At 43.4% G+C, this 16,921-nt stretch overlaps 1 protein-coding gene across 1 annotated transcript in view; it reads right to left on the bottom strand.

Moving 5' to 3' along the window:
• The window catches only part of nrg2b (neuregulin 2b), a gene marked incomplete at its 5' end in the record, with an annotated part of 59,347 nt that extends 44,025 nt beyond the window's left edge, over window positions 1-15,322 (bottom strand). Inside the window, one exon of the mRNA XM_080501962.1 lies at window positions 14,911-15,322. Coding sequence (XP_080358088.1) covers window positions 14,911-15,322 — 412 coding nt within the window. The remainder of the gene's footprint in view (window positions 1-14,910) is intronic.
• Between the last annotated feature and the right edge of the window lie 1,599 nt (window positions 15,323-16,921).

Here is a 16,921-nt window from a genome sequence, read left to right as displayed (position 1 = left end):
TCCCGCTGCCCCTTTGAGAGGCCACACAAAGACGCTGTTGCCATCCTGCAGCTTTCCAAGACAAAACGGAGATAGTGAGATTTAATCCTCATGGCACCCCACAAGGTTTGGTCCTCTCACTCTCCCTTTTATTCAAATATATATATATATATATATATATATATATATATATATATATATATATATATGCAACAATGTAGTGCTAGCATCTGCTGTTACGCAGATGACACATGGCTATAAACCTTTGGTTTATCTGATAAAAATATCTATTTTACTACAAAAGAGAAGCTAATATGCATTGTATGAAAGGCCAAGGAAACATGAGTGAAGATGAGTGTGTCTTTCTGCTGCCAGTCAGTGTTTAGCTGGGATCTGCCCCCTATTCCTGGATGATGAACTGGATGAAGAGGTATGGAAGTGACTCTTGTTCCCATCGATCCTCAACGACATGTTACCAACATTCAGGTGAATATCTTACAAGTTGCAGACTTCCCAAAAACAGGAAACTGACAGATTAAATCAGTTGAATCATTTATTCCGCCGTTAAAGGTGAGCAGTACAATGCTGGACATTATGTTCACTGGCTGGATGAGTATGTCCTTCCTAACTGATTCAAGCAGTGATACCAAACAAGCAAAATGTGATCACATAACAGCGCTGGTTTAAAACACATGTCGTGATAAGTCACATTTCAAAAAGAAAACAAACGCAGACCAGAGAAACACAGTCAATTATGAGCAGTGTGATAGGTGTTAGTTGACAGCTCAGGAAAATCACACTAAAAGAAATGTGAAAAGCTGTAGGTTGTGTCTGTATTTGGCCTGATCGGGTCGATTAAGGTGAATCTCGTCATAAAAACCTATTTTTCCCATTAACAGACATGATCCAGTCATATAGAAACCTTTTGAATTTTGCTATGAAAACACATTCAAACACTTTGGTATTAACATTTTGTTCAATCAACATCAACATTAAAAGTTCATCTTTCCATACAATACATGAGTTTGACATATTTCTATTATTTTTTTTATTTTTTTTATTCTTGTTCACGTGGGCAAAAAAAAAAAAGCTCTTTTATGTGTGCACACACGGGACTAAATTACATGTAACATCTGATAGAAAATTAGTGACTCACTGGTCCTTTGTTTGACTGCCACTATTGTACATCAAAGTCCCACTGACATTTCCATTTTTCACCCAAATCAAGGCGCTTGCTCTGCGCTGACAAACGTTTGCTTGGGATTACATCTCCAGTTGGCAACTTTGCACGTTGGCAGCACCAGATAGCAGCGACGGGAACCAGTTTGAACATTTGAGGCGGACACCCAGACACCCCGTAACGTGACCTCTGTAAACTGATCGCCGCAACGTTCTTTTTTTTTCTCTCAGCCTGTGATGCTTCAGAGTAAAAGACACAAAGACATTTGCTGGCTGAGTGAGTCCAACTTTTACGAGACAGAACAAACACTTACCGCCTGCTGAGGATGCACACAGAGTGTTCTTATTTTTTGGTTTTCAACAAATTAAACTTAAGTGAAATACAAAACTTGAACCGTGTGTCTTTTGTTCCATATCCATGTCTCTTTTTACTATTAAAAAAAAAACGGTGACATTTTGAAGGGATCGTGGCAGTTTTAGTTTTAATGGGAGCGGATGCTTATTCCAAAGAAAATCAATGTGATGTTGCTTTTATTATATTTGATAAAAGAAGGAAACGCAGATGTTGAGTCAACATCAGGAGGACTACGGTCTGAGCAACTGGCGACTGAAGGGCAATTATCTTAATTACTTATACAACCGTCGAGGCCTGACCAAAGCTGGGGCCTGTGACATTCTAAGTGTAAGCCTACATATACAGGATCATCCTGGTACGTGTTGTTCCTGTAGCGCAAAGATATACTTCATTACATATTCATCCACTAATCCCTCTTTTACACCACCTTCCACAACTTAGGGTCAGGCAATCTATGATGACAAATTAAACTCCCAGAAATATTTTTGGACTGTGGAAGAAAACTTGGAAAATTCCCCACAGAGTCAGACGCTCTCATCTCCAGGAAAATGAGGACCACAAAACAACAATGTAAATGGTTCCACAGTGATTATGAACAAAAAGTAGGAGGAAACTAAACTTAGAACAAAATTCCTGCAGCAATGGAAAATGATTGCATCGTATCAGCTTAATACAAATAACCATCACTGAAGCTTGGCTGTGTCGTATTAACAGAAGATGAGAATTACATGTTTGCCAATCACACATTCTTATTTGAAAGCTACAGTAGAAAATCACAAGAGGGCCTACCTTTGCAACTTTATTTGAAACTAATGTTATTAAAACTGCAGTTATTTCCGTGATACACAGTCAGCTTTTTATTATTAATATTTGTCAAATACATGTTTTTCAACTAAAATGATCCTTTAAGCAACATAAATTCCATCACAACTGTTGCAAAAGCTTTGAGTCCAATTTTTTTTTTTTTAAATATCTCAAATGTCTATGTAAAAGTGTCAGTGTGTCAGCATTAGTGGTATAAAGTTCAACCTCCTTCTGTAGCCATGAAAAGTGAAAAATAAACAATCCCAAACACCTTGACATTTGTATGATGATATATTTCCCAAACTCCTAGGTGATCCCAATGATCTGAATAGTTTTAATCATAAATATGTCAAAATGTACTAATTTCCTGGTGAAATATTGAGTAGATATGTGAAGCAAGGAAGCCTCAAGCTCTGCCTCGCCTCAGATTAGATAATCCAAAACAAGATGGGCTCGAGTCTGCCCGCCTGTCATTGGCTTTACCTGCTTCTCATCAATGATCCTGTTTACATGACTATAAAAAATAACATTACTGGGTTTTTAGTAATTGCACGTAATGCATTTACATGCACTTAAAAAATTTGGAAATTGAAAAACCCTCATTTCCATGTTTGAGTCCATTAGCGGTGTTGTTGTTGTTTTGGCTAAAGCAAATCACACTATAACGTAATGTTATAATGTTTACATGAGTTCTTAAGTAATCTGATAGATCCAGAAATTGAATGATAATTTTGGTGTGGATGTAAATGTGCTATTTGTGATGCTTGTAGACATTTTCGATCGCATGTCCTCACTTCCTGTCTGTCTTCGCGATTAAGTCAAAACCATACATGTAATACAGTTTATACTTTCATGTGTCCTCTGGAACAGTCCGTGTCTGACCTGCCATGAGCCTCACTACACACCACTGGTAAGTGTGTGTGTATGTGTGTGTGGGTGTGCGTGTGTGTGTTGTAATTAAAATCTATTAAAGCCGTCATCTTTCACTCAGTAATACGTATGAGCGTCTGAGCAGTGGGAGAGACCCTTTGTCTCAGTCTTTCTGCTTCCGTTCACCAAAGTCCACCCCGGTCACTCCTCTTTTTTCCCACAACAAGGTTGAATTGAAGTTTGGTCTAAATACTGTCGAGCCAACGAAACACCATCGGACCAACTGAGGCAGCAAATCCGGGCACGCTCCTTTCCAGTTGACACAAGGCAGATAAATGGACGACACTAATGAGGACAGACAGGAGACCTCGGTGGACGAGGTTAATAAAGGTAGTGACACGCCAGCCTGCTGAGAGGAAGCAGGATGAATTATCATACACACCTTGAGCCACTTCTTTTCTGCCTCACCTTCTGCGACAAGCTATTTAAACATGCATGTTCTCATTTATTCGGGTGTAGTCAAAAAGTCCTTTATTCATTCATTATGTGTTTCAGTCACTATTACATACAGAAGCACCTGAGTCTATGTAGTATTTCTGTATAAGAACTGAAGCAGTTGTAGCGTTTGACATTTTCACTAAACAACAGGAGTGGGAGAAAGAAGAGCAGGACGGGAAAGCTTTGCTCGGAGGAGAAACCGGGAGACGCCTCAAACTCTTCCGCCTATAAGTTCCAGTGTCGTTTGGGTGGATTTGCTGCTTCAATTGTCTCCCAATTGAAGCATCTTTAAATATCTGATTTACTAACTTAACCACAAAGAAACTTTACGGCACCCATTTAAATTTTTAGTGGCAAATTTTCATTTGCGATTAATCAACCTACAGTGGAAACTGTAAGTTGAAAATGCAGTTTTCAGGATTTGCTGAGATCATAAACCTTTTTTCCTTCAAACCTGAATTTTCTTTCCCGATGGTTAAAATAGTGTGAGACACCTAAAGATCTTTTGAAAAAGGGAGCCCCTGACCACCTGATACTTTCTTGCTGTATTGCCTCCCCCTGAAGTTTTCTGGCACTGCGAGAGGCTGCCGCAAACTTAAAAAAAAAAAAAACCCAGTTTAAAAGAATATGACAGACAGTCTAACTCGTGAGGCACTGAGAGCTCCTCCACAGCCAATACTCCACTCTTCTATAATACACAAATTGGCAACCACAACTACTATAAATGTCTGGATGCAATTCCAAAACTATTAAAATGACGTCAAAAATATGCTTTCATCAAGCAGAAATGTATTTCCACTCGGGGACTCATCATATTACAAGATCTGATTTGACCTTTAATGCCAGTAAATTAATTTAAAGATGGACGGTGCTTCAGGTCACAATGAGGTGACGCTCGTGTTTAAGAGTTACAACGCTGACTGGACATGTAACTAAAACCAATTAGCATAGTTAGCATTCTTCAGAAAGAAGATCCGTGTCTCTGGACAGGGCCTTTCTATGTGGCGTTTATATGCTTTTCCATCGGACACTCAAAATACGTTTTTAAGTTAACTGGAGGGTCTAAATTTCCCGAACAGTTGTGTGCATGCATGTAAGCACACGAGCTCTGCACTTGTCCTTTAAGTATGAACTCTGCCTTAAACACTGTGCCAGCTGGATAATCTGGATGAATAAACTACAGGCCATGGATGGATAATATGACTCATATGAAGCACTTGAAATCCACTAACTGTTGTGTCCACTTGATATCAAGAGTAGAAAAAAATAAAATAAAGTGGCATCACGAGAGGCAACTCATGCCTGAGTCAAAGGGTCGTCTCCAACCTTTGCTCGTCTAGTTTGGATAAAGTAAGAGAAAATGGATGAATGGATCTGTATTCAAGAAACCATAGGTATGACCTCACAATGCTTATTACAGGGGGAAAAAAACAACTCTGAATCTCCCCTTTTATGCAAATCAACTCTAAAAACATGTGCACTTCTTCTCGTGATTTGTCAACCAACTCCAACCACAAAACGTCCTCGGCAGAGATGAAACTCTTTAACTTCAAGTTCGATTTGTAAGCTTGAACAATTAAATTTCTCCCAACACATCGACTTCACAGCACTTGGCTCATCAATATAATTCAGGTTTTGGCAGAATGTTTGCAACCTGGTGCACTGGACTCGTTCCGGTGGTGCCAGAGCTCTTGGGGTTGCACCAGGCTTTGCCCACTCCATGGTTGTAAAAATTAGCTTTGCATTTGTTGGGAATAGTTGTTTGTGAGCGACAAAGAAAACTTCTCCTGACTTACAGATCGTTGCTCAAATGACATTATTTTGCGATAAACTGCACCAAGCTTCATCTATAGCATGAAACATGCAGTATTTTAACTCGGTGCAGATAGAAATGAGCGCGAATCAATCAGGCAAACTGTTGTAATAGCAGCGTAATTGAATAACGCCAAACAAAAAGCCTAGTACTTTGAAAGCAGGCTGCCAGGAGAGGCTGAAATATGACTTCATAAGTTTGAACTGTGCGTCGCCATCGTCTTCTCCGTTAAAGTGCTTCTGCAGACGAAAATCCTCTTCTTCCTCGAGCGCAACTATGCACAACTTGTGCACGGTCACAGCGCACTTTCATGCAGACAAATGAGAAGATGTCAAAACAAGCACATCATACATACAGCGCTGTCTCCCACAAACCCATAATAGTCACAAGATAACGTCGCGAGAGGCAGAGGAGGACATCTGGAAGACAGATGAAGACACTCCTCTTGTCACCATCAAAGATCGCCACAACAAAGGCAGATAAAGATAGCCCACCTTTCTGAGCTCAAGATAGCCTGATATAGAACCAAAGGGATGTTTTAACCCTTTTCTTTCCCATCGAGAGCTTGCTCTCCTAAAAGATTTCACACTGATATAGCAAACCGCTCCATATACTCCTTTGTCAAATGTCTTGCTTGAAAGCATCTCGCTCCTCAGATCCACAGTAGAAAATGTCATTTTACAACTTCATGTTGCCCCCGCCTCCTTACAGTCTGGCACAACAGGACCACTGACAGAGAACAATGCCTAAATAAGAATATGGCTTTCCAAGAAAAGAGAAAAGAAAACCTTTCAAATCAATCAAAAAAAGCAGCAAACTTGTAACTATTGAAAGGTTTTCGCTGCAATATCAACAGAGACGTCGTTGGCATAAACACGTCTTTTTCTTGTGTGTGTGTGTGTGTGTGTGTGTGTGTGTGTGTGTGTGTGTGTGTGTGTGTGTGTGTGTGTGTGTGTGTGTGTGCGCGTGTGTGTGTGTGCGTCATGTTGTACGAGGGGTGAGACAAAGACCACTCTCATTCACAAACTGAGCCATGTGCCACCGGGTCGGTCCCTTTAAGAGACATGTGTCGAAGTTTTTCTACTAAGGCTGACTGCTGGAAAAGATGAGTGCCGGTGCATTATTCAAGAGCGAGGACACACGCATACACACACATACACACACACACACACACACGCTAAATAACTGAAGGACATGTACGAGAGTGAAGACAGTCGTGAGTGAGCTGAGCCACGGAGAAGTGGGCTAATGCAACACACCCTGACAAGCAGAGCTGATCACAACGATCTCAGTCCAACGCAAACGTGCAAAGATGCAGCCCCTATACATCCACCCACGGCCTACGCGCAAAAGCACACACACACGCACACATACACACACACACACACACACACACACACATGCAGGCAGCAGAGGGGAGAAATCCTCAGCCTTCTGTTATTCCGTGTGCATAATTTATAGCAGCCCCAGATCTCTCTGCTAATGACAGCACACTGGGGCATCTGCAGCATAGCAGCAACAGCTAACTGCCATTGCTGTGTGTGTCTGTGTGTGTGTGTGTGTGCGTGCAGAGGTATAATACTCTGTTGAGACAAGGACAGTGAGGGAGACAGAAGGAGAGAGAAACTGAAGGGAAAGCGACACACAGAGGGTGTCTGAAATAGACACAGATAACGCAACAAAGAGGGGGAAAGGATGAGATAGACAAGTGAGGCCATAACACACACACACACACACACACACACACACACACACACACACACACACACACACACACACACACACACACACACACACACACACACACACACACACACACACACACACACACACAGCTTAGTACTGGATCAAGGTGGAGGTCTTGTGTCCGTGGAACATGAAAGTTTTCTCAAATTCAACCGGATTGGTTGAAAGACATGTTCAGGGCGTGGCCCCGTTTGTACGTTCCTCTTTATAGGGATTGATTGTCCTTACTTGTTCCCTCAGATACAAAATCTGCTCATTGTGGGATTTGGAGATCTATGCCACATCAATTCTGCCCTCCAGCTGGTGTACACCCTCATGTGAACCTGAGCCGAGAGACAGCAGGGCATGTTCACCCAGAAAGCCCCGACTGCTGTTCATGACGTGTTAAAGTGAGGTACATATGCAGTCCAAAGTAGACATGGAGTCAAAATCATGTGACGCTTAATATTTACACCACCAAGTACTGACAGCTTAGTCAAGTACTGTCAGCAGCCCAAAGCTAACAGTTTTATGTTGTACAAAAAAAAGAATGTCAAGTGATAAAATGGTCATTGGTGGTATTCTTTCAATCACGATGGCGTCCTGCTTGGTTGACATAATGTCTTCAGTCAAAACCGTGACAGTGACCTCAGCTGGGGTCCCGTTTACACCACGTTTTCAAGTGAGAACTTTTGTTGTGTTTTAGGTATCCATTTACACAAAATGCTTCGACGACGTCGCCGTTCTTCTGAAACGAAAACACAAAAGCAACGCCTTTTCAATTGAAACGCTGTTGTATAAATGGGGCCCAGGACACTACACACAGCGATTATAAAGATGAGATTGAATATTGATCCACCAAATATTTAGAAACTACCTATAGGACAGCGTTCATCAAGAGACCTCTTCACTCAAACTGAAGTGCAAACTATAAATCAGAAGAAAAAAAACAAGACATTTGCTGAGGAGTTTAGCCAAAAACATCAAGATTGAGGAGTTGTGTCAAACGCCCACACGGAAACTGATTGAATTATCCACAAACCAAATAAATAAATGGGTCGAGCTCTCCGAAATGTGATTAGGAACTACAGATAAGCTAGCATGTTTGTGCTTTATGATCATTAATGGAATATTATGAGTAATCGTGTATCTCTGCTCACGATCACTTCACAAACTTGATGTTCAAAAATAGATGCCAACTTCTTTATAATATCCCACCTGTTTCACGAATAGTGTTGCCACAGTTACTTTTAAAAAAACCTAATCCAATGACTGACTACTAGTTACTCCTTTTTAGTTAGCGGAACATAAAAATGACAACTGGTTTTGCCAAAAACTGCTGATCCCTGCCTCATGCACCATGTTTATACATATTTAACCTTTGACCTTCATTCGTTGTTGTAGTTATATCTGACTTTTATTATCACATTTTTACAATTACTGCTATTTAGTTACCCTTAGATGTAGTTGGAGTCTGTTGTTGCACTATTTATCTATTTATTTGCACTGCCTGCTCTATGCGAATTGAATTGCTCCCCTCCAGTAGACAAATAAAGTAATTGATTGATTGAATGATCGATCGATTGATTGATTGATTGATTGATTGATTGATTGATTGATTGATTGATTGATTGATTGATTGATTGATTGATTGATTGATTGATTGATTGAAAAAAGATGGGGGGCTTATTGCAATGTTAAGGTTTACTGATGACAATGGTTAGTTCCAATTCTTTTCTGCTACCTGAACGGTTAAAGCGAGTTGGTCTGTGATTGGCTGAGGGTGGAGAAGGAGGTGGGTCAGGTGAGCGTGCAGTGTCTGCATGTGTCTGTCTCGGTTTGGAGGAGAATGAAAGGTTCTGTTTAATAATAAAGCAGCTTTGCAGACATGAAACTCCTCCCAATAGTGACTCGGACAAGTAACTTTGAGCTGATTACTGGTTTGGAAATACTAACACGGGAGATTACTCGTTGCTGAAAAAAATGGTCATATGCGAGTAACGGTTTACTAGTTACAACTAGCCAGCAGGGGGCGATCAAGCTGGGACGCTGTGATGTACAGCTTAAAAGCTACAGTCATAATAAAGCTAGAAGAAGAGAAGGAAATACAAGTAAAGCTGACTAATTTCATAAACAAAAGAGCAAACATGCATGTGGGTAACCTGCTGAACCTACTTATTGATCGTTTATCAGCCGGGAGGATTGAGAAGAAGAGCAGCTGACTGCTGGTTATTTACTTGTTTAGATAGAACTGATCTCTTAATTCATTACCTGGCAGGGACTACAATCTCCTGGAAACCGGCTGTGACACACAACCTCTTCTGAAAGTCTTCCCTTTGTTTGAAATGAACAGACCATTGTGGGTCTTGATGAGGCAGGGGAAAAAAAGAGCGCGAGCGATCACTGAAAGTTTTACAGTAAGCATTATTGCAGCATCTCTTTGTAGTTTCAAAGCTCCAGATCCCCCCCCCCCCCCCCCTCACTCCCTCACTCCCTCACTCCCTCTCTCTGTTTCTCTCCTCCTCTGTGTGTCTGACTGACAGGAGGGCAGGCATAAGCTGAACCGCACACTCCAGCTACAGTCAGCTCCAGCAGGAGGAGGGTGGAGGGAGAGACTCCAGGTATGCAGCACGAGATACAGCATCGGTGACAGGAGCGTGTTTTTGAGCATCAGATAAAGCTATTTTAGGGGGAGAAAAAAAACAAAAAACTGTCAATGTATCTCAAAAGACATGTCAACAGCGGTGATCAGAGAAGACTTAAGCTGAAGACTGCCTGCAACATGAGACAGGGTCGGTTTAGTACTTTTAAACTGGGGAAAGGAGTGAGAAGTCACTGCAACTTGGTTGTGGATATGAAGTGGAGCCAGTTCGTGGGAGGCAGAGGAGCTCAAGGCCTGACATCTTATCAATTACCCAACACTTGGCGCTTGAAGTAGGACATCTGGGCCCATTCTTATTCAAAAACTATCCCGATTTCGAGTTGGAGTAATCTGATTTTTTGTGGTTGACTTCATGTAAATCACACCATGTAGATCAGAGGTGTGGTCTGGGTGTGCAGCGGGGCGAGAGGAGGGCTTATTGGAGTGACTGTGGCAGGCTCAATAACGTCAACGGCGGGAGACAGCCCGGCTCCGCTCTCGCCATTTAATCAACAGTAGCTCTGCTTTTGGAGGATGCCTCCGCTGTCTTTTACTGTGCAGAAAAGATTTACTGTCTTATAATTTCTATCGCTCCCTGGGGTCCGTGCGTCTAACTTTAACGTTCTCAGCTTTGTAACTATAACCTGATTATCAGCAGCTTCGAGGTTATATCAACTTACATGATCGATGGCATCATGTTTCACTGCAACAACTCATCCAACAGACACGCTTATAGGTTAAAAAAACAAACAAATATTAGCAAGCAAGTTGAGCAACCAATCAATAATTGCAGCACTTTCATTATTTTTTATTAATAATACCTTGAGCTATGATGAACAAAAAGTGATTTGAGTGAAAAAGTGTTGTCTCTTTACCCAAATCAATACAACAGTAATGCTGCCCTGAGAATAAACATGCATTTTCTTCTTAAAGTTTGTTTGATTTTTTTGTTTTGTTTTTTTTGTTTACCCTGTGGTGTTGGATTTAGCTTCCAGGAATGAGTCCAGTTTGGACGTTACACCTCATTCGAACAATTGAAATTAAATCTCGTCAACAAACATGTCAGTGAAATAATATTTTTGAAAGTCAGTGCAGGAGCTGCACCCCACGACATCACATCAAACGTGGAGTTTTTACCTTTAATTGCAGTGTTGTTTCTAGTTTCTATACAAGTTAACATTTCCAACTTGTAGGTTACACTTTCCTTTTTTTTTTCTTTTTTTTTTACTTTGGGGGAAATACATGGTCGCACTTTACTTTAGTTTCATATATTAAGAGCCACTGGGCACACCGAGCAAATACCTGGTCGTTTAAACGGCAATCAACAGACAAGCAATTGACAAAAATGTGACTTAATGGTGACTTTCACATCAGGGTCATGGAGATCTGAAGTCAATCCCACAAGGAGAACAAGCAGGGTGCATCCTGAACAGGTGACCAGTCCAACATAACACTAAAATAACTCATTCATGCACGTGGAGGACATCCAAACCCCAAACCGCAATCGAACAGGTCATTTTCTTGCTGTGAGCCAAGACTGCTAACCACTACACCCCCATCCAGGACATGACTGATGTGTCAATTACAAATAGATGAAGGGTCTCTAGAGTGAAGTTTCATGTAAGTGTGATTGTGTCAAGCTGTGGTGCACGGTAGTGGTTTGTGATTCTACAGTAATTAAAATGATTTCCGAATCGTCTGTATGAGATACTAAGTACTGGAACAGTCAAATATGAATGTCATAAAGACACCGTTACAGGTAGTTCAACGTGGAAATGGAGATGAGAATAATCTGCATAACAGAAGATCTTATTCGGTTAAAATATCACATATCCAAATTAGTTTATAAATATGGTAGAGCACCAAGTACAAATCCATGAGGTACACCACAAGTTAAGGGATTTTCAAGGGAGACACTACAGGTGAAAGTACAATCACAAGCAGTGTAAGAGATGCCAAACAATATTTCAAGGGAGCCCAATTAAAATGGAGGGTGTCATCAAAAGCCTCGTGGCAAAAACAAATCTTTTAAAGTAAATTTGGATGTTTTACAAACAAATAATGAAAGACATCAGAATGATGAGCACATTCAAAAAGGCTGCAAAACAAAGTGCATCATCCCTGCTGAACTGTCGTGTTTTATGCACACACGACAGAAAATACATTCTCAAAACAGATGGAAGTTTGACGTACGTCCCTCTTAACTAACTCAAACAGCTGTTCTTCACATAATCAACAACTTCGCCAGATCAGTGACGATATACTAAAACTAGCATTTCAACCAGGATCGCCTATCACCTTGTGAGCTCAGTAAAAATAACAAAAACACTTACAGGGAAACAAAAAAAACCAAACCTAATGAAAATACAGATCCTGTCCTGGTGGCTGAGGCCAAACTGACAACTGGAATATGATTTTGTTGATAGAAGAAAGGGGTGTTTTCTCGCAGTTTGGCTGCGATTGGTTGGTTGTGTTTAAACTTGCTTCTGGATTGGTTAGCCCATGGGTGTGTGTCTGCTGACACACCCCTCACCAACCCATCCTGGAGCTGCATTGACTCCAGTATACACTCTCCTGCTGTATCTATGCACTTTCAGCCTGATTGCTGGCTGAGCTCCGGCTCCGGCTGTAGCTCATTCAGCAGCGGCGCTGACTTCACTGCACCCACCTCGAGAGTGAGCCACAACTGTGTGGAAGACTGCTCATATGCAGGTATAGATTTTTGCAGATGAAGCATTATTTTGTAATAGTTCACCTCAGGCTTAAGCATACAAGTTCACCTGCAAACCAACAGGTCAGAGATTTACAACATGGATATTGCCTTTACTAATATTCTACTACAATAGAAGTCTCAAAGGAAATATACACATTTTTAAAAAATTTTTTAGACAGTTGCAGCTGGCATGGCGATGAGTCTGGTGTCAAATTACAAGCAGCATCAGAAGAGACTGGACCTGGGCCAGTCACCAGTGGTGGCACAATGGGTTATCTTGGCCTTGGAGGTGCTGGATTTGAATTCCAGTTGCAGTAAGAAGACGTCTAATCTAAATGGAGCAGCTGAACGGACACGTCTCATGAAGCAAAGGGACTGTACGAGCTTTTGAAAGGAACACTTATTTTTTTTACTAGTAATTTGCGAAAAGTTGATTCAGTGGAACTCCACAATAGGAAATGATGTTGTGCACACGTCTCTGTTGGGCTTGGATGTGGTCTGCACCATTGTAACTGTCCTCACATGGTGATCTGCTCCGGGGACACCAGCAGCAAGCAAGACAAGAGTCTGGTGTCAAATTACAAACACTGAGCGCTACATGTTTGTCGTCACCATGCTGTTGAGAGTCGATTCCTCCAAGCTCACGCATCAGAAGACAGTGAAACTCTGAAAAGAAAAACCTGAAAATGAAGTGCTGGTCTAAATAAACGACTAGTACAAATAAATGATGAGTCCTTGTGACTCACGAAAAGCTCGTGAAAAAAAAAAACTGTGTGTGTGTGTGTGTGAGTGTGTGTGTGAGAGTTGAGTGACCTCACAAGTGGGTATCTCCTCTCCTGAGCTTATCCTTGCTTGGAAAATGTGTTTAGCCTAACTGCAGCCGCGCCTGTCATGAATAAATGACTTGATAATTTTAGCATGTCGGGGAGGTAAAAATAGTACATGGTGTTGTCATCTCAAAAGCCGGGTGAACCCTTTGTTGAGACATCGAAGTTTATTCATGTCGAGATTAAACACTTTAGACTGTTGGTGAGCAGAGGAAATACACTTATCCTGGATTCTGTTTCATCAGTGACCAGTGATGAAACAGTGATGAATTCCTGCCCCCCCCCCCCCCCCCCCCCCCAAAAAAAAAAAACACACAAAACACACATGAATGACATGTCAGCATCAAAATCACATTGTGTCTTCAGTGCATCTGTGTAGTTCTCTGCTCAGGTTCACTACATCACATGCAGAAGCTGGAGATACTACAGTTTGTACTTACACATCATCAAATCAGTGCAGCCTTTCAAAGCTGAAAGCACTTTTTCAACCAAAATAACAGAACAATGTTGTTTAAAGAGAAAAGCCTCAAGAGCTTTGTAGCTAACAGACTGAATCATATACATTATGCATTAATCAAGCTGGCCAAATCTGAGACTGTAGGAAATCAGTAAATCTACTTCTCTTGAGAGGAGTAAAAGTAGGAAATAAGAAGACAATATAAAGTGCACAACCATCATCTGAAGTATTCAGTGCCAGGATACTTTCTACGAGGACCATGTGTAGATTTTTGTTTTGAAGCCAATCCAGGTCAAGCTGACTCTGCTCGAATTATTTAATTTAAAGACCATGCATGATGGGGTTTTTTTTAGACAGGTGGTGTAGAAATGTAGAAACGAGTTGAAAGATTTGCACCACCCACATACCGTCACTGCAGTCAACACTGGAAGAGTTTTACCATAATATCTGATGTACAACAGCACCTCATTTGACATCTTGATACTGGATGGAGGCAATGATGCAAACTTTTTGAAGGAGTTCAAGCTGATTTCCATCGCATGTTCTGCCTAGCTCTCTCTCTCTCACACACGTACACATATGAAGCTACCAATGCTGCTCTGCACATGGAGGTTATTTCAGTGTGATGATGTGAGGATGCAGATCTGGAAGACAAGTTTGTTCTTGCAGGAAGAGGCGTCTCTTCTCGAGACTTTGCTTTACATTTGGGTTTGACTGAAAGATTTCTCCACCACACACACACACACACACACACACACACACACACACACACACACACACACACACACACACACACACACACACACACACACACACACACACACACTTCTTCATTATGGGTGACCGGGTTATGGAGGATTGAAGTGTCAATCGGCTCCAGGCGCATGCACGTGTACGCGCGCTGCCACACTGTATAGCCTCCGGGGCGTGCACGCGCGGAGGCAGAGTGGAGGATGTCTCCTTGCATCACCATGGCAGCTCCTGTGGCCCCTCACGGTGCGCCCGTGAGCGGGAGCGTACGGCAGGTATGAGCCCCCCAAAAAACTTACCGCACTTGTCGCACAGCACTCGCTCCACATCCTTCTTCAGCTCCGGCTCGCTGGCGTCCACCGGGGCGTACGACGCCTTGAATACCAAGGGCTCGGCGGTGGGGTCCATGAAAAAGATGTATCTGTGGTCCTTCTCCACCGTGGTGCACGGGGCCTCATAGCCGAAGTCCCCGACGGTGACGAGCTGCTCCCTCTCGAGGCCGCCGCTGTTGACGGGCCACACATCCAGCACTTTGACATTCACACTGTAGGGCTCCCGGGAGGAGACGTTCTCCGGGGAGGAGCGCACCTCGCCCTCGATGACGACGGCTGATCGGTACGCCTGGTCCTGGAGGGAGTTGAGACTCGGGGCGTAACAGGCGAAGGAGACCCCGATGACCAGCATGGAGAAATGCACTGGATCAAGCCTCATGCCGTCAGCCTGTGCTGTGCTGCAGTGCTGCTGGGCGGCGGAGCGAGCTGGAAGAGAGAGACGGCGGCGAACGGGCTCCGGCGGCAGAGCGGGCAGGGCAGAGCGGCAGACCTTGTGGAAGTGTCCATGCCATCTGTGTCTGCCGCTGCTTTCCCCATACGGCTGCTGGCGTCGGATGGGGGGGACACACCAGCCTAGGAACCGGAAACGGCCCGCTTCTGCATGCTTAAAAATGTGATTGCTGCATTCTCCTTCACTAACCACCCTCCCACTCTTAATCTCCCCCTTTTTTTCCTGAAAGGCAAAATAAGACTCGTAAATTAGCCTCTTCTCGGATCCAGGGGCTGAAACCTCTCTCTCTCTCTCTCTCTCGCTCTCTCTCTCTCTCTCTCTCCCTCTCTCTCCCTCTCTCTCACTCTTCAGCTAATAGGCTAGCATCGCATGGGTGGGCGCATTGCCTCTCTGGAAGAAAAAAAAAAAAGCGACTTGCGCGTATAGAGGGAATCACAGGGAAAAAAAGATACGCACTCCACGCACACGCACACGCAAAAAATCGGGTCCTTTATCCACTTATTTCGTGCAAATCCCTCAGTCGGTGAGAAAAGACAAAAAAGGAAGAAAAAGAAAAGAAAAGGAGAAATGTGGAGCGAGAAAAGACGAGCGGGGGGGGGGGGTGGGGGGGGGGGGGGGGGGCGGGGGACAAACGGACGGGTTATCCGGTGAGGCGTTGCAACAGTAGCGCGCAGCCTCCAGCCGCGTCCCCTGCGCCCCTCGTCAAGCGCGAGCAGCGGCTTACGTGAGCAAACATCACCTGCCCGGTCATTTGGCGTCGGCTCGCCACGTCCTGCGCAAATACCCTAATGACCCGGGCACCCAGCACCGGCGCACCGCCACGCACCCACCCGGCATGTGACCATGCCGGTTTCACCGATGCTATAAGAGCCTCCTGCGGGTGGGGAGCGCGAGAAAATCACGCGAGGCAGCGACACGCAGCAGCCCGGAGTGCGTCTGTAGCCAAACCCCTGCGCGCGGCGCCCACTGTGGATCTCCTGTGCAAGAGGTGCAAGAGAGGCTATAGGCGACTGCTACACACACACACACTGCGGATAGCTGTTGCGATGACTAACGCTGCGAAATTCTCTCAATGGATTCCTGAGCAATGGGCGAGTTTGGAGACTTGGGCTATAAACGTCCTCACACACACATACACACACACAGACACACACAGACACACACAGACACACACACATCCGCCCCGCTGTCAGAGCGCACACCCAAAACCTGACATTCTCCACAGTTATGAAAATGATTGCAGCTCACTAATGTCACTGCACACTTTAAGACACTGTGGCAACACGTGGTAGCAACAGTTACCACAAACTGCGGGTTTCGTGGAGGGGGAAGGTTCTGCCTCAAGATGTTGCCACTCCAGCTCAGCTACAGCGAATTGCACTTTTTTTTTTTTCATCAAACACCAATGAAATTACATCTTTGCACAATCTGCTGACTTTTTTTTTTTTTTACATTGACTACAAGTATCTCCTCCCAGTCCCTGCCCCATCTCTCCATCACGTCCCCCCCCCCCCCCCCCCCCCATCA

The sequence above is a fragment of the Blennius ocellaris genome, assembly GCF_963422515.1.
Source record: "Blennius ocellaris genome assembly, chromosome: 9".
Taxonomy (NCBI): domain Eukaryota; kingdom Metazoa; phylum Chordata; class Actinopteri; order Blenniiformes; family Blenniidae; genus Blennius; species Blennius ocellaris.
The sequence above is the reverse complement of the archived record's forward strand: the minus strand, read 5'-3'. Positions and strand labels throughout refer to the sequence as shown.